An 18,417-nucleotide genomic window follows, 5' to 3' on the forward strand; every position below is an offset into this window, starting at 1 on the left:
GCAATAAATCAAAAAGGTACATGGAGTGTTCACTGCAGAAAACATAGAATATCACAAGCGAAAAAGAGGTTATTCAGTCACCATAAGTTTCCTCTTTTATAGATTGGGAGAATGGAAACTAAATAGATTAAGTCCTTAGTCACATATCATATTAATAACAAAAACAAGACTCAAAATGAAGTTTCCTTCATTTATTTTGTGGGTTCTTGTACACCATATTTTCCTGAAATAAATTAAAATTGGGAATTGACTAAAAGACATGGCCTCATACCATTTTTAAGTTACAAGGAAATAGAAATAATTCTACAGGTATCCAAACAAGAAAGGGAGCTGTATTTAATTTCATAAATATTAATTTATTAATTGCATAAAAATCATTCCTTTGTCTTCATATAAATGTATCATTACTTGGATAAAACTCCTATTTTTAGGTCTGAAACATCTTTAAACATTTACTAATCAATTTTTTTTCTGCAAAATTAGACTAGAGACACTAGCCAAAGCATTGAAAAATACACTTCAAAGATATTCTCAACTGGGAATATTGTTGGAAATAATCAGTGAAAATTATAATATAATATCAATATATTAAAGAATGAAATATGTAATAAAACATATCTATAAAAGGCTTCTTGTTTATAAGAATAATAAGCATAATCATTAAAACAAAACTTAAAGTGTGAAAGTGAAAACAGGGGAACAGGGCATGGTGGTGTCCCTCTGTAGCCCCAGCTACTCTGGGAGACTAAGGCAGGAGGACTCTTTGAGCTCAGGAATTTGAGACCAGTCTGAGCAACATAAAGAAATCTTGTCTCAAAAAATAGAAGAGGAGCACAAAGAGATTTCAGAACATTGAACTAAATTCATATTCCAGCCATGGGTACAAGGCCTAGTAAGCAATTTTTTCTTTTTAAAAAATTAACATAGAGGTAGATTGAGAAAAGGGAAATGCAAACATGTGTCTACTCTAAAAGCACATCTATAGTTAACATTTTAGTTAGAAAGTTATAGAGTATTATTGACATTTATATCATTTGTAAGGTAAAATTAGATACTTTTTGAAGTTAGCTTATCAAACAGAAACAAACAAAGAATGATATATCTCAATACAAAAGAAACAAAGAAAGGAAAACAGGCAGGCAAAGGAAAAGAAAAAGAAAGAAATTAAACAGCAAGAGAGGAATGAAAGAAGATAAGAATCGAGATATCAAAATAGAACAGCTATTAGATCCTATAATAAACCTCAAATACTCCAAAAAGTTTCAGATTAATTAATTCAGTGAATATTATTTGAGCACCTACTATGTACTACACATTGTGGTATTCACTGAAGACATACAGATGAATAAATCAAAGTCTTTAGCCTAAAAAATATTACCCAGGTTTACTAGATTTGCCTACAAGAAAAATTAACTATACTAAAAAGCAAAATGTCAAGTGAAGCAGCAAAATGTCAAGTGAGCTGAGCTGCTGGCTAACCAGCCCCTTGCTTCCCCAGAGTGAAGACCAGCCTGGAACCCTGTCCTCAAAGGAGTAGCACCTGAGAAGAGATGCTGGCTGACCAGCCCTGCACTTCCCCCAAATCACAGATGATCCTGGTTCTCTACCCATGGTAGCATAGCCAGCTCCCTCATTCACAAGGGAGCAGACCCCACATAGGTAGACCAGCCACACAAACTTCTGCAGCCTAAGCAACTGAGGTACTCACAGGCATCAATGACATTGACTGTAGCTGAAGAAACTGTATTGAGGCTATGCTATTGTATCCACCCAGTAAAAAGCTAATGCACCCTACCCAACTGACACCCTGGGACATATCTGCAGGTGAGTCTTTCCCCATGAAAGCCACTATACAAAATTGAAAGAGACAACTGTTTCACGAGATCTGAAGATATCAATGCAAGGATACAAAAAAACATGAAAAAGCAAGAAAATATCTCACTGTTAAAGGAACACAATAGTTCACCAGCAACTGGTCCCAAAGAAATGGAAATGTAGAAACTCCCTGAAAAGGAATTTACAATAATGATATTAAGGAAACTCAGCAGACAGACACAATAAAATCGAAAAGCAATTCATTATGTGAATGAGAAACTCAACAAAAAGATAGATATTATAAAAAAATAACTGAACAGAAATATTGGAGCTAATTTAATGAATGAAAAAATACAATTGAGAGCTTTGATAACAAACTAGATCAAACAGAAAAAAAGAATCTCTAAACTTGAAGCCAGATATTTTCAAATAACCATGTCGTACAAAAGAGAAAGAAAAAAGAGAAAAAGAGAAAGATACATAGATAAGAAAGAAAGAAAAGAAAAAAGAGAGAGAGAAAGAAAGAAAGATAGATAGATAGATAGATAGATAGATAGATAGATAGATAGATAGAGCGAGCCAAAGAACCCAAGAGAGCTCATGGGACCTATGGGACATCATTACACAAACAATGTTATCATTATGGGAATTTAAGAAGGAGAAGAGATGGGAAAAGGCATAGAAAACATATTTAATAAAGTAATAACAGAAAACTTCCAAGTTTTTGAAAAGATATAGACATCTAGATACAGGAAGGTCAAATATCCCCCAAAAGATTCAACCTAAAAAATTCTTCTCTGAGGCACATTGTAGTCAAACTGTCAAAAGTCAAAGACAAAGAGAGAATTTTAAAAATAGAAAAAGTGTCAAGTCACATATAAAGGAATCTCCATTAGAATATCAGCATATTTCTCAGCAGAAACTTTATAGGCCAGAAGAGAATAAGATAATATGGTTGAAGTGATGAAAGACAAAAAAAACTTTCAACCAACAATACTGTATCCAGAAAAGCTATCCTTCAGAAATCAAGTGTTTCCCTGACAAGTAAAACCTGAGAGAATTCACCATCACTAGACTGGACTCACAAGAAATGCTTAAAAGTCCAATATCTGGAAGCAAAAGGACAATAACTAAGATTGTAAAAACATATAAAACCCAATGGTAGAGCAGATACACAAATCTTGAAGAAAAAGGAATCAAACATTATTATTACAGAAAAACACCAATCTTCAAAGATAAACAAACAAAAAGAAATACACACCAACCAAAAAAAAATAATAAATGACACCTTTCAATAATATCCCTGAATGTAAACTAATTAAAATTTCCATTTAAAAGATACAGACTGGCTGAATTGATTAAAATATAAGACCCAACTACACACTGCCTATGCCTATTAAAAACTCACTTCACCTGTAAAGACACCCACAGACTGAAAGTGAAGGGATGAAAAAAGATATTTCTGGCAAACAGAACCCAAAAATGATCAGGAGTAGTTATGTAGCTATACTTATAACTGATAAAATAGACTTTAAGTAAAACACTGTAAGAGAGACAAAGAAGTTTACTATATAATGATAAAGGGATCAAATCAGCAAAAGGACATATAAATACCAAAAACCAGAGCACTCAGACACATAAGGCAAAAATTATTAGATCTGAAGGGAGAGAAAGACTCCAATACGATAATAGTTGGGTCTTTAAAACCCCAGTCATAGCATTGGAAGGACTATCTAGACAGAAAATCAACAAAGAAACTTTGGATTTAAACTGCACTATAGACAGAACATTTCATTCAAGAACAGCAGAATACATATTCTTCTCATCAGCACACAGATCATTCTCCAGGATAGAGCATATGGTAGGCCACAAAACAAGCCCCCCAAATTTTTAAAAAATTAAAATCATATCAAGTATCTTTTCTGACCACAATGGAGTAAAACTGGAAATCAGTAACAAGAAGAACATTGGAAACTGTACAACCACATGGAAATTAATCATGTTCCTCATCCACTGATAGATCAAGAAAAAAAATTAAGGTAATTCTTTATTTTGAAACAAAAGTAGAAACACAACATATCAAAACCTATGGGATATAGCAAAAGCTGCACTAAGAGGGAAATTTATAGTAATAAACTTTTACATCAAAAAAATAGACAGAGGGCCAGGTGTGGTGGCTTATGCCTGTAATCCCAGCACTTTCGGAGGCTGAGGTGTGCAGATCACTTGAGGTCAGGAGTTTGAGACCAGCCTGGCCAACATGGTGAAACCCCATATCTACTAAAATTACAAAAATTAGCCAGGTGTGGTGGCAAGCGCCTTTAATCACAGCTACTCAGGAGGCTGATGTAGGAGAATTGCTTGAATCCAGGAGGTAGAGGTTGCAGTGAGCCAAGATTGCACCACTGCAATCCAGCCTGGGTGACAGAGTAAGACTCCATCCCCCCCATCCCCCACACACAAAAGTTCAAAAAACAACTTAATTATGCACCTCAAGGAACTAAAAAAGTAAGAACAAACCAAACCCAAAATTAAGTCAAGGAAAGAAGTAATAAAAATCAGAACTAAAATAAGTGAAATTGACACCAAAAATAATATAAAAGATCAGAAAAACAAAATGTTGTTTTTTAAATAAGAAAAAATTAACAAACCATTAGACTAAGAAAATAAGGAGAGAAGATACAAATAAATTAAATCAGAAGTGAAAAATGAGACACAACAACTGAGACCACAGAAATTCAAGGGATCATTACAGACTTATTATGAACAACTATACTCCAACAAATTGGAAAACCTGGAGGGAATGGATAAATTCCTGGACACATAAACCTACTGAGATTGAGCCAGGAAGACATAGGAAGTCCGAATAGACCAATGAAGACTTACAAGATTGCAGCAGTAATATAAAGTCTCCCAAGAAAAAAACATTTTTGAAAGGGAAGGAAATCTTCCAAACTCATTTTATGAGACTAGCATTACCCTAATACCAAAAGCAAACAACACAACAAAAAAAGAAAACTATAGGCTAATATCCCTCATGAACACAGATGCAAAAATCCTCAACAAAACACTACCAAACAAAATCTAACAGCACATCAAAAAGATTATACACTGTGATCAAGTGGGATTTATCCCAGGAATGCAAGGATATTTAAACATACACAAATCAACACACATAAGACATCACATTAACAGAAAGACCAAAGCCATTTGATCATCTGAATAGACGCAAAAAACATTTGATAAAATTCAGCATTGTTTCATGATAAAAACTCCCAATAAAGTAGATATACAAGGAATGTACCTAAATACAATAAAACCATATATGACAAATCCACAGCCAAAATCATATGGAATGAGGACAAGTTAAAATCTTATATTTAGGAAAGCTAAAGACTCCACAAAACAACTCCTAGAACTGTTAAACCAATTTAATGAAGTTGCAGGATACAATATTAACAAACAAACAAAATTAGTAGCATTTCTACAGACTAACAGCTAACTATGTGAAAAGAAATCAAAGCATAAATCCCATTTACAATAGCTACCAAAAATACATAAGAATACATTTAACCATGAAAATGAAAGATCTCTACAATGAAAACTATAAAAGACTAATGAAGGAATTGAAGAGAACACAAAAAATGGGAAGACATCCCATGTTCATATATTGGAAGAACAAATCTTGTTAAAATGATCATACTCCCTAAGAATCCTGTGGATTCAATGCAATCCCTAGCAAAATACCAGTGATAGAGAAAACATTCCTAAAATTTGTATGGAACCTCAAAAGACCTCGAGTAGCCAAAGCAATTTTGAGCACAAGGAACAAAGCTGGAGACATTATAATACCTTAGTTCAAAATACACTACAACCAACAAGCTATAGCAACCAACGCAGTATGGTACTTGCATAAAAACAGGCACACAGACCAATAGAACAGAATAGAAAACCCAGAAATATATTACCTATTTATAGCCAACTGATTTTTGACAAAGCCATGAGGAATGTACACTGGGGAAAGAACAGTCTCTTCAATAAATAGTGTTGGGATTAATAGTCATATGCAGATGAATGAAACTAAACCCTTGTCTCTCCTTTATATGAAAATAAACTCAAAATGGATTAAAGACTCGCAACTATGAAACCACTAGAAGAAAACGGAGGAGAAACACTTCAAGTAATTGGACTGGGCAAGGATTTCATGGCTACAATCTCAAAGGCACAGGAAACAAAAGGAAAAATAGACACATGAGATTATATCAAACTAAAATACTACTGCACAGCAAAGGAAGCAATCAATAGAATAATGAGGCAACCTGCAGAACAAAAAGAAATATTTGCAAACTATTCTTCTACTAAAGCATTAATATCCAGAATAGACAAAGAACTCAAACCACCCAACAGCAAAAACAAACAAACAAAGAAATAGTATGATTTAAAAATGAGCAAAGGATCTGAATAGACATTTCTCAAAGACACAAATGGTCAACAAGCACATAAAAAAATTTAACATCACTAGTGAATAGGGAAATGAAAATCAAAACCATAATGAGATATTATCTTTCCCTGGCTAGAATACAATGTTTATATATGGGGAATGTTTATTGCAGCACAATTCACAATAGCCAAGATAAACAATCAACTAAGTGTCCATCAGTAGATGAAAGGATACAGAAAATGTCATATATTTACACAACAGAATACTATTGAGCCATAAAAATGAATAAAATGCTTTCATTTGTGGCAACATGGATAAGACTAGAGGACATTATGTTAAGTGAAAGAAGTCAGGCACAGAAAAAGAAATACTGCTTGTTCTCACTCATATATGGAAGCTATAAAACTTGACCTCATAGAAGTAGAGTAGAATAGTGGCTCCAAGAGGCTGGGAAGGGTAGGGGGACAGGGGAGCTAGCAGGAATAGGTTGGTTAACAGACACAAAGTTGCAGTTAGATAGGAGGAATAAATTCTAGTGTTCTACAGCACTGCAGGGTGATTATAGTAAACACTAATCTATTGTATTTTTTCATATAGTTAGAAGACAAGATTTTGAACATTCTCAACCTAAAGAAACAATAAAGGTTTGAAGTGATCTATATGCTTATTACCCTTATTTGATCATGACACATGTATACTTGTATTAGAATATTACATTGTGCCTCATAAATATGTATAATTATATGTCAATTAAAACAACAGCAATAAAAATTACCCTCTTGACCCTAAATTTACATTTCATATTGGAATAAAATATTAGTTTGAAAAGGTAAAATTTAATAACACAATGTACAAAAAGAGATTATCAAGCAAAAGGGTGTATAGATTTTTTTAAGGCTGAGAAAATTGTGTGCGTGTATGTGTGTGTGTATAAAGAATTAGTGGCAATAGGGGTGGGGAATAAGGTGGTGGTGGTGGCAGTGGCAGATTCTTTGATCATGAGTCCAGCTAGAAAGGATATTACAAAAATTGGTGAGCAAGTACATTACTTAGATAGAGAAACAAAACTATCCGGAAAAGTTGAGTGAGCAATGAGAAGGATCAAAATGTGCTGTTAGTTGATATTTCCACAATTTAGTGTTTAATATTCTGTTTTTATTTTCTATCTCATTGAAAAATTTTTGATTTGGGGAATTTCTGCAGGAAAAGATAGAAATGCAATTTATATTTCCTAAATTATATAGCAGATTATATATACTTTTGGTTAGTCTACCTCATTTTTGACAGTTACAGACAAATGTTTGTAAAATACTCCTTTGTGCTTTCTAAGGAAGCAATTGTTGTGGCTTAAAGAAGCCATGGTTGGCTGTTCAGATTCACCTATGGTTATCTCAGGACTAGCCCTACTTCATTGTTTCCAGATCCTCTTCTGCTCTGAAATCCTGGTCTAGATGTTTCTCTATCCTGTTCCATTGTTTTATATTGACTGACAATTTTTTCCTCTCATTCCTGCTGACTCGGTATATTTAGAAAGCCTGCCTTTGTTTTTGCCTCAGAAGCTGTTCATAGGCAGTTCCCAGGGGAACCCAGGATGACTAGCTTGTCCATTTACATTACAGAACCATGGCCTTGGAGCATCAGATTTAGGAAACATGGAAGAGCTAGCAGGAATATTTGCTACCTCTGTGTTAACTTAGTCATATGGAAGGAAGTCATTACTCTGTGGATAGCAATATCTAATTTGGTAGGACAAGTGGAAAATCTGCTGGTGGAATAAAGCACCATGTGGGCATTAGCTTCATCCTCATGGCATGGCCTCAATTGCTTAAAGAAGTTATTTATGTCCTTAAAATAGTTGCCTTTGAAACTCAACTTGTCTACTAAGACTACTGTTGAAGAGAGAACAATCATGCCCTACAGATCTCCCACTTCCCTAGTTAGACTGAGCAGGTAGAGTGATTGGAATCCTACGTGGCTGGAATAGCTGAGAAGTGTTCAACAGCTCCATAGGCAGTGAGGAAGGGCCAATATGAACACCTTAAGAGGACAATTCATGGCAAATAGATCTTGATTATTTCAACCTGGATAGAAAATGAAAACTAGCCTATTAGCAATTTCCAACAGTTTGTATGCTGCTGTGCTACAGCATTTCTCTAATTTTTAGCTAAGATTTGAATGAAAACATAATACTCTCTTCAGTCAGCTATTAGAGGATTTGGCTGTATCATTACATGAAAAACTGGCTTGGATCCAGAGATGGGCAATATCACAGAACAGATTGCCTAACACATCTGAAGTTTAACCCCAGTTGCAATTTCTGCCATTGGGATCTGTGAAATTCCCAATTCTTCATAAATAAACCACTCTTTACTTAAGTTAATGTGAGTGAATTTCTTTCTTTCCTTCTTTCTCTGTCTTTCATCTCTCTCTCTTTCTCTCCCTTTCTTTCTTTCTTTCTTTTCTTTTTCTTTCTTTCCTCTCTCTCTTTTTTCTTTCCAATCAAGCAGATTCCTAAGACAATGTCAAACTTCCCTTTGCCTTTGTAAACAATCTATTAAGTGAGCATGATCAAGATGTCTTTATAAAGGAGGAATTTTTCAACATAATTTTTGGCCAAACATAATTTCAAAAGAGAATAATACAGTACTATTTGTGCCGACAAGAGACGCCTGTTGGCCAGCTCCATTGCTTCAGTGTTAAAGATATCATCTATTTCCTTGTTACAGTGTGGACATTTCACCTTCTGATGTTCTGTTGTTTCTTCTTCGTTCAACTAAATAAAACATAAATAAAAGAACAAAAAATACATGAATATTAACATATTGTTTAGCATAATCCACAAGCAATTTTTGTACCAGTTTGCATTGAAAAATGATAGCAAATCTGGTAGATAAGAAAAATGTTCAGATCCTCATCATTTGCTCAAATGTCCTAATCGTTTGCTCAGTTATAGAAGGTAAAATAATTGTCAGTTTTGCGGGGAGGAGTTATATCATATTTTTACTTTTACACGGCATTATTAACAGTTTAAAAAGCTATCACATATATGATCATGCTTTACACTAGCAGTTTTCAAAGTGTGGTCTCCCAGCAGCATCAGAATCACCTGGGAATTGTTAGAAACGTGCATTCTCAGATCCCACCTTAGACCTACTGAATCATAATTGGAGGAGTGGGTGGCAATCTGTGTTTCTAAAACCCCATTTGAAAATTTTGCTGCAGCTAAAGCTTGACAACCACTGCTTTAAAATGATACTTAATGTAAAATAGAAAGTGAACACACGTAAAGGAAATGGGAGTATGAATAATTTACAGATGAGAAACTGAAGCTTAGAGAAAATTGATGATATGCTCAAAATTACAAAGCTATTAAGTGAGAAAGCTAGGCTATAAAGCCAGATTTTCTGATTCCAAGGTCGGTGTTCTATCTTTAATACTATAATATCCCTCGTTTGCATCATAAAAAGGAGAATGTAGTCATTTGATCCTCTGCCTTCTAAAACAGATCAAGTACCAGAGTGGTGGCCCCAACACTGGCTTCTGCATTAGAATTAGCTGGGTAGTGGACTTAAAATATTCCTGGATCCCTGCTCAGACTACCTGCATAAAAATCTTCAGAGAGTAGGTGAAAACTCAATCAATATTTTGAGTAAACTCTCTGGATAATTCTGATGCAGACAAGTCAGCAAAAGTTCACAATCAGGTATTGGAAGCTACTAGAGAAATCTTTGGATATGACATGGTACTTGTTCCATCCAGAAATCCTGGCAGTATTCCTGCAGGCACAAGGGTCAGTTCTAAATTCCTATCTGGAGCTTTAACCACTGGTTCAGTGGATATGAAACTGATTTTTTCAGAATTCTACTTCATAGAGACTAATTATCTCACCTAAGCACTCCCAGAAGTTGGCCCCTCATATTGTGTTTTGCAAAAAAAACAAAAACAAAAACATTGTAAAAACCATTGAAAACTGGACATGATGTAGGACACGGAAAAGTGCAGCAGCTGTGAAGACCCGAGGACAACTTTTATTACTTCCCTTTAGGGAAACCATGACTGATTAGTGTGCTGAGTGTTCTTAAAAGAATGAGTCTGACTGCAGATATCTTAAAGCATATCTCAGAAGCAGAAGGTGACATCTCCCACAGCTAAACTTTGGCTTTGAATTCTATTTTATATTGAAAATATTTTTAACCATAAATTAAGGTCTAGCAAATGCTTAGATACACAATAGCCTAAATAAATAAACAAAGGCCCCTGACCCCTCCCAATCTGGTCAAAAACTAGCCATTTTCTAAGGTTCACTTTCATACACACACACACACACACACACACACACACACACATATATATATATATATATTTTTTTTTTAAGAAAGGGTATCTCTCTGCTGCCCAGGCTGGAGTGCAGTGGCACAATCACGATTCACCACAGCCTCAACCTCCCAGGCTTGAGTGATCTTCCCACTTCAGTCTCCCGAGTAGCAGGGACTACAGATGCACACCACCACCCAGCTAATTTTTGTATATTTTATAGAGACATGGTTTTGGCATGTTGCCAGGCTCGTCTCAAACTGCTTGGCTCAAGCAATTCACCTGCTTTGGCTTCCCAAAGTGCTAAGATTACAGGCATGAGCCACTGTGCTGACCTATGATGTCTTTTAAAGGGAGCTCCAATACACAGCTTCCTCTTTTGAATTTAAACACGTATATTTTAAACATACACATAAAACATATATTTTATTTTATTTTCAAATTTTTGGTATTTATTGATTCTTTTTTTTATTATACTTTAAGTTCTAGGGTACATGTGCACAATGTGCAAATTTGTTACATATGTATACATGTGCCATGTTGGTGTACTGCACCCATTAACTCGTCATTTACATTAGGTATCTCTCCTAATGCTATCCCTCCCCCCCACCCCCACCCCACAGCAGTGCCCAGTGTGTGATGTTCCCCTTCCTGTGTCCATGTGTTCTCATTGTTCAGTTCCCACATATGAGTGAGAACATGCAGTGTTTGGTTTTTTGTGCTTATGATAGTTTGCTGAGAATGATGGTTTCCAGCTTCATCCGTGTCCCTACAAAGGACGTGAACTCATCATTTTTTATGGCTGCATAGTATTCCATGGTGTATATGTGCCATGTTTTCTTAATCCAGTCTATCATTGTTGGACATTTGGGTTGGTTCCAAGTCTTTGCTATTGTGAATAGTGCCACAGTAAACATACGTGTGCATGTGTCTTTATACCAGCATGATTTATAGTCCTTTGGGTATATACCCAGTAATGGGATGGCTGGGTCAAATGGTATTTCTAGTTCTAGATCCCGGAGGAGTCGCCACACTGACTTCCACAATGGTTGAACTAGTTTACAGTCCCACCAATGGTGTAAAAGTGTTCCTGTTTCTCCACATTCTCTCCAGCACCTGTTGTTTCCTGACTTTTTAATGATCGCCATTCTAACTGGCATGAGATGGTATCTCATTGTGGTGTTGATTTTCATTTCTCTGATGGTCAGTGATGATGAGCATTTTTTCATGTATCTGTTGGCTGCATAAATGTCTTCTTTTGAGAAGTGTCTGTTCATATCCTTTGCCCACTTTTTGATGGGGTTTTTTTTTCTTGTAAATTTGTTTGAGTTCATTGTAGATTGTGGATATTAGCCCTTTGTCAGATGAGTAGGTTGCAAAAATTTTCTCCCATTTTGTAGGTTGCCTGTTCACTCTGATGGTAGTTTCTTTTGCTGTGCAGAAGCTCCTTAGTTTAATTAGATCCCATTTGTCTATTTTGGCTTTTGTTGCCATTGTTTTTGGTGTTTTAGACATGAAGTCCTTGCCCATGCCTATGTCCTGAATGGTATTGCCTAGGTTTTCTTCTAGGGTTTGTATGGTTTTAGGTCTAACATTTAAGTCTTTAATCCATCTTGAATTAATTTTTGTATAAGGTGTAAGGAAGGGATCCCGTGTCAGCTTTCTACATGTGGCTAGCCAGTTTTCCCAGCACCATTTATTAAATAGGGAATCCTTTCTCCATTTCTTGTTTTTCTCAGGTTTGTCAAAGATCAGATAGTTGTAGATGTGTAGTATTATTTCTGAGGACTCTGTTCTGTTCCATTGGTCTATATCTCTGTTTTGGTACCAGTACCATGCTGTTTTGGTTAGTGTAGCCTTGTAGTATAGTTTGAAGTCAGGTAGCATGATGCCTCCAGCTTTGTTCTTTTGGCTTAGGATTGACTTAGCAATGTGGGCTCTTTTTTGGTTCCACATGAACTTCAAAGTAGTTTTTTCCAATTCTGTGAAGAAAGTCATTGGTAGCTTGATGGGGATGGCATTGAATCTATAAATTACCTTGGGCAGTAGGGCCATTTTCACGATATTGATTCTTCCTACCCATGAGCATGGAATGTTCTTCCATTTGTTTGTATCCTCTTTTATTTCCTTGAGCAGTGGTTTGTAGTTCTTCTTGAAGAGGTCCTTCACATCCCTTGTAAGTTGGATTCCTAGGTATTTTATCATCTTTGAAGCAATTGTGAATGGGAGTTCACTCATGATTTGGCTCTCTGTTTGATTGTTATTGGTGTATAAGAATGCTTGTGATTTTTGCACATTGATTTTGTATCCTGAGACTTTACTGAAGTTGCTTATGAGCTTAAGGAGATTTTGGGCTGAGACAATGGGGTTTTCTAAATATACAATCATGTCATCTGCAAACAGGGACAATTTGACTTCTTCTTTTCCTAATTGAATACCCTTTATTTCCTTCTCCTGCCTGATTGCCCTGGCCAGAACTTCCAACACTATGTTGAATAGGAGTGGTGAGAGAGGGCATCCCTGTCTTGTGCCAGTTTTCAAAGGGAATGCTTCCAGTTTTTGCCCATTCAGTGTGATATTGGCTGTGGGTTTGTCATAAATAGCTCTTATTATTTTGCAATACGTCCCATCAATACCTAATTTATTAAGAGTTTTTAGCATGAAGGGCTGTTGCATTTTGTCGAAGGCCTTTTCTGCATCTATTGAGGTAATCATGTGGTTTTTGTCTTTGGTTCTGTTTATATGCTGGATTACATTTATTGATTTGCGTATGTTGAACCAGCCTTGCGTCCCAGGGATGAAGCCCACTTGATCATGGTGGATAAGCTTTTTGATGTGCTGCTGGATTTGGTTTGCCAGTATTTTATTGAGGATTTTTGCATCGATGTTCATCAGTAATATTGGTCTAAAATTTTCTTTTTTTGTTGTGTCTCTGCCAGGCTTTGATATCAGGATGATGCTGGCCTCATAAAATGAGTTAGGGAGGATTCCCTCTTTTTCTATTGATTGGAATAGTTTCAGAAGGAATGGTACCAGTTCCTCCTTGTACCTCTGGTAGAATTCGGCTGTGAATCCATCTGGTCCTGGACTTTTTTTGGTTGGTAAGCTATTAATTATTGCTTCCATTTCAGAGCCTGTTATTGGTCTATTAAGAGATTTAACTTCTTCCTGGTTTAGTCTTGGGAGGGTGCATGTGTCAAGGAATTTATGCATTTCTTCTAGATTTTCTAGTTTATTTGTGTAGAGGTGTTTATGGTATTCTCTGATGGTAATTTGTATTTCTGTGGGAGTAGTGATGACATCCCCTTTATCATTTTTTATTGTGTCTATTTGATTCTTCTCTCTTTTCTTCTTTATTAGTCTTGCTGGTGGTCTATCAATTTGGTTGATCTTTTCAAAAAACCAGCTCCTGGATTCATTGATTTTTTGAAGGGTTTTTTGTGTCTCTATTTCCTTCAGTTCTGCTCTGATCTTAGTTATTTCTTGCCTTCTGCTAGCTTTTGAATGTGTTTGCTTTTGCTTCTCTAGTTCTTATCATTGTGATGTTAGGGTGTCAATTTTAGATCTTTCCTGCTTTCTCTTGTGGTCATTTAGTGCTACAAATTTCCCTCTACCCACTGCTTTAAATGTGTCCCAGAGATTCTGGTATGTTGTGTCTTTGTTCTCATTGGTTTCAAAGAACATCTTTATTTCTGCCTTCATTTTGTTATGTACCCAGTAGTCATTCAGGAGCAGGTTGTTTAGTTTCCATGTAGTTGAGCGATTTTGAGTGAGTTTCTTAATCCTGAGTTCTAGTTTGATTGCACTGTGGTCTGAGAGACAGTTTGTTATAATTTCTGTTCTTTTACATCTGCTGAGGAGTGTTTTACTTCCAACTATGTGGTCAATTTTGGAATAAGTGTGGTGTGGTGCTGAGAAGAATGTATATTCTGTTGATTTGAAGTGGAGAGTTCTGTAGATGTCTATTAGGTCCGCTTGGTGCAGAGCTGAGCTCATTTCCTGGATATCCTTGTTAACTTTCTGTCTCATTGATCTGTCTAATGTTGACAGTGGGGTGGTAATTTCTCCCATTATTATTGTGTGGGAGTCCAAGTCTCTTTCTAGGTCTCTAAGAACTTGCTTTATGAATCTAGGTGCTCCTGTATTGGGTGCATATATATTTAGGATAGTTAGCTCTTCTTGTTCAATTGATCCCTTTACCATTATGTAATGGCCTTCTTTGTCTCTTTTGATCTTCACTGGTTTAAAGCCTGTTTTATCAGAGACAAGGATTGTAACCCCTGCCTTTTTTGTTTTCCTTTTGCTTGGTAGATCTTCCTCCATCCCTTTATTTTGAGCCTATGTGCACGTGAGATGGGTTTCCTGAATACAGCACACTGATGGGTCTTGACTTTTCATCCAATTTGCCAGTCTGTGTCTTTTAATTGGAGCATTTAGCCCATTTACATTTAAGGTTAATATTGTTATGTGTGAATTTGATCCTGTCATTATGATGTTAGCTGGTTATTTTGCTTGTTAGTTGATGCAGTTTCTTCCTAGCATCGATGGTCTTTACAATTTGGCATGTTTTTGCAGTGGCTGGTACCGGTTGTTCCTTTCCATGTTTAGTACTTCCTTCAGGAGCTCTTGTAGGGCAGGCCTGGTGGTGATAAAATGTCTCAGCATTTGCTTGTCTGTAAAGGATTTTATTTCTCCTTTGCTTATGAAGCTTAGTTTGGCTGGATATCAAATTCTGGGTTGAAAATTCTTTTCTCTGAGAATGTTGAATATTGGCCCCCACTCTGTTCTGGCTTGTAGAATTTCTGCCGTGAGATCAGCTGTTAGTCTGATGGTCTTCCCTTTGTGGGTAACCCAACTTTTCTCTCTGGCTGCCCTTAACATTTTTTCTTTCATTTCAACTTTGGTGAATCTGACAATTATGTGTCTTGGAGTTGCTCTTCTCGAGGAGTATCTTTGTGGTGTTCTCTGTATTTCCTGAATTTGAATGTTGGCCTGCCTTGCTAGATTGAGGAAGTTCTCCTGGATAATATCCTGCAGAGTGTTTTCCCACTTGGTTCCATTCTCCCCGTCACTTTCAGGTATACCAATCAGACGTAGATTTGGTCTTTTCACATAGTCCCATATTTCTTGGAGACTTTGTTCATTTCTTTTTATTCTGTTTTCTCTAAACTTCTCTTCTCACTTCATTTCATTCATTTGATCTTCCATCACTGATACCCTTTCTTCCAGTTGATTGAATCGGCTACTGAAGCTTGTACATTCGTCACGTAGTTCTCGTGCCATGGTTTTCAGCTCCGTCAGGTCATTTAAGGACTTCTCTGCATTGGTTATTCTAGTTAGCCATTCATCTAATCTTTTTTCAAGGTTTTTAACTTCTCTGCGATGGGTTCGAACTTCCTCCTTTAGCTTGGAGATGTTTGATCATCTGAAGCCTTCTTCTCTCAACTCGTCAAAGTCATTCTCTGTCCAGCTTTTTTCGGTTGCTGGTGAGGAGCTGCATTCCTTTGGAGGAGGAGAGGTGCTCTGATTTTTAGAATTTTCAGTTTTTCTGTTCTGTTTTTTCCCCATCTTTGTGGTTTTATCTACTTTGGGTCTTTGATGATGGTGACGTACAGATGGGGTTTTGGTGTGGATGTCCTTTGTGTTTGTTGTTTTTCCTTCTAACAGTCAGGACCCTCAGCTGCAGGTCTGTTGGAGTTTGCTGGAGGTCCACTCCAGACCCTGTTTGCCTGGGTATCAGCAGCGGAGGCTGCAGAACAGCGAATATTGCTGAACAGGCAATGTTGCTGTCTGATTGTTCCTCTGGAGGTTTCCTCTCAGAGAGGTACCCGGCCTTGTGAGGTGTCAATCTGCCCCTACTGGGGGGTGCCTCCCAGTTAGGCTATCTGGGGGACAGGGACCCACTTGAGGAGGCAGTCTGTCCGTTCTCAGATCTCAAACTCCATGCTGGGAGAAACACTACTCTCTTCAAAGCTGTCAGATAGGGACATTTAAGCCTGCAGAGGTTTCTTCTGCCTTTTGTTCAACTATGCCCTGCCCCCAGAGGTGGAGTCTGCAGAGGCAGGCAGGCCTCCTTGAGCTGCAGTGGGCTCCAACCAGTTCGAGCTTCCCAGTGGCTTTGTTTACTTACTGAAGCCTCAGCAATGGTGGGCGCCCCTCCCCAGCCTCACTGCCACCTTGCAGTTTGATCTCAGACTGCTATGCTAGCAATGAGCTAGCTCCGTGGGTGTGGGACCTTCTGAGCCATGTGCGGGATATAATCTCCGGGTGTGCCGTTTGCTAAGACCATTGGAAAAGCACAGTATTAGGGTGGGAGTGACCCAATTTTCCAGGTGCCATCTGTCACAGTTTTGCTTGGCTATGAAAGGGAATTCCCTGACCCCTTGCGCTTCCTGGGTGAGACGATGCCTCGTCCTGGTTCAGCTCACACTGGGTGCACTGCACCCACTGTCCTGCACCCACTGTCCGACAAGCCCCAGTGAGATGAACCCGGTACCTCAGTTGGAAATGCAGAAATCACCCGTCTTCTGCGTCACTCATGCTGGGAGCTGTACACTGGAGCTGTTCCTATTCGGCCATCTTGGAACCGTGCCCCCAAAACATATATTTTAAACATATATATTCAAAGGGGTTATGACTTCTACTTTGCCCCACAGTGATCATGAAGTTCCTTAACACTCCCCCTTACTACTTTGTTAAATAGAGTTATTAACATGACTTCTCTATCAATTACAAATATTAAAACTTGTGAATTAATATTTATGATCTGATTTATACTTCAGTATAATCAAATCTGCATTAAAGCAATAAAAAAGATATTACTTGCTTACCATGTATGGGTTTTCAAGTATAATTGCTTTCTCAATCATGTTCCAATCAGCATTAGCAAGATCTTTGTCAAATTTAAGGGCAGAGGCTGCAGACTTGGTTAGCTCTTGAAAGTGTTGAAATGTGCAACAAACTGATTTATATTTTGTTGATGTGGCATCACGAAGACCTTTGATACAAACACACATTTGATAAATAGTAGAAACACCACCATTTTGATATGGGTTAGAAAGCTTACTTTTGTTTTTAACTTATTGTCACTAATCTTTAAATAAAATTTCAACATAAACTGTTTAATAATGGGAATACTAAAGAGTTAAACATTTTCTGCTTTCATATTTCTTCTCACAAAAGGTGAGGCATGTAATAGTAATAGCTAATGTTTATTGAGTGCTTACTATATTCTGCAAAAGTGCATTTCAGCACTTTGCATGCATTAAGTTTTTGGTTATTTGGCCATCTTTTGAGGTGAGTCCTTTTTCCCAGTTTGAGATATGAGGAAACAAAGAAACAGAGGTATAATGGTTAGTTTCATTTGTCAACTTAACTGGGCCACAGGGTGCCCATATATTCAGTTAAACATTCTGGGTGTGTCTGTGAGTGTTTTTGGATGAGGGTGATATTTAAATTGGTAGACTGAGTAAAGTACATTGTCTTTCCCAATGTGGGTGGGCCTCATCCAATCTGTTGGAGGCCTCAATAAAACAAAAGTCTGAACAAGAGAGAATTTGTTATCTCTGCCTTATGGTCTTTGAGCAGGGACTTCAGTCTTCTCCCACCTTCAGACTTTAGCTGGAACTTGTACCATTGGCTCTTAGTTCTCAGGCCTTTGGAATGCATACTTTGGGACTTAGCTTCCATAACCTCATGAGCCAGTTAAGCACATATGATAAATTATCTGCATTATCTTTTAAGATTCCAATCTCTTGAGCTATCTTTTTGTTCTAGAACACATCCAGTTTCTAGCTTCCTGAGAAATTTAGCATCTGTTGTGTTTTCTGAAGATCATTATGTTAAGT

At 37.0% G+C, this 18,417-nt stretch overlaps 1 protein-coding gene across 8 annotated transcripts in view; it reads right to left on the reverse strand.

Moving 5' to 3' along the window:
• The window catches only part of SLC9C1 (solute carrier family 9 member C1), a 156,224-nt gene that overhangs the window by 84,575 nt on the left and 53,232 nt on the right, over nucleotides 1–18,417 (reverse strand). For all 8 annotated transcript variants that reach the window (XM_055381594.2, XM_055381596.2, XM_055381592.2 and 5 more), the window contains 2 exons: nucleotides 17,401–17,567; nucleotides 8,904–9,029 (listed from right to left, as the gene is read on the reverse strand). In XM_055381594.2, coding sequence (XP_055237569.2) covers nucleotides 8,904–9,029; nucleotides 17,401–17,567 — 293 coding nt within the window. The remainder of the gene's footprint in view (nucleotides 1–8,903; nucleotides 9,030–17,400; nucleotides 17,568–18,417) is intronic.

This window comes from Gorilla gorilla, chromosome 2, assembly GCF_029281585.2.
Source record: "Gorilla gorilla gorilla isolate KB3781 chromosome 2, NHGRI_mGorGor1-v2.1_pri, whole genome shotgun sequence".
Classification (NCBI taxonomy): Eukaryota; Metazoa; Chordata; class Mammalia; order Primates; family Hominidae; genus Gorilla; species Gorilla gorilla.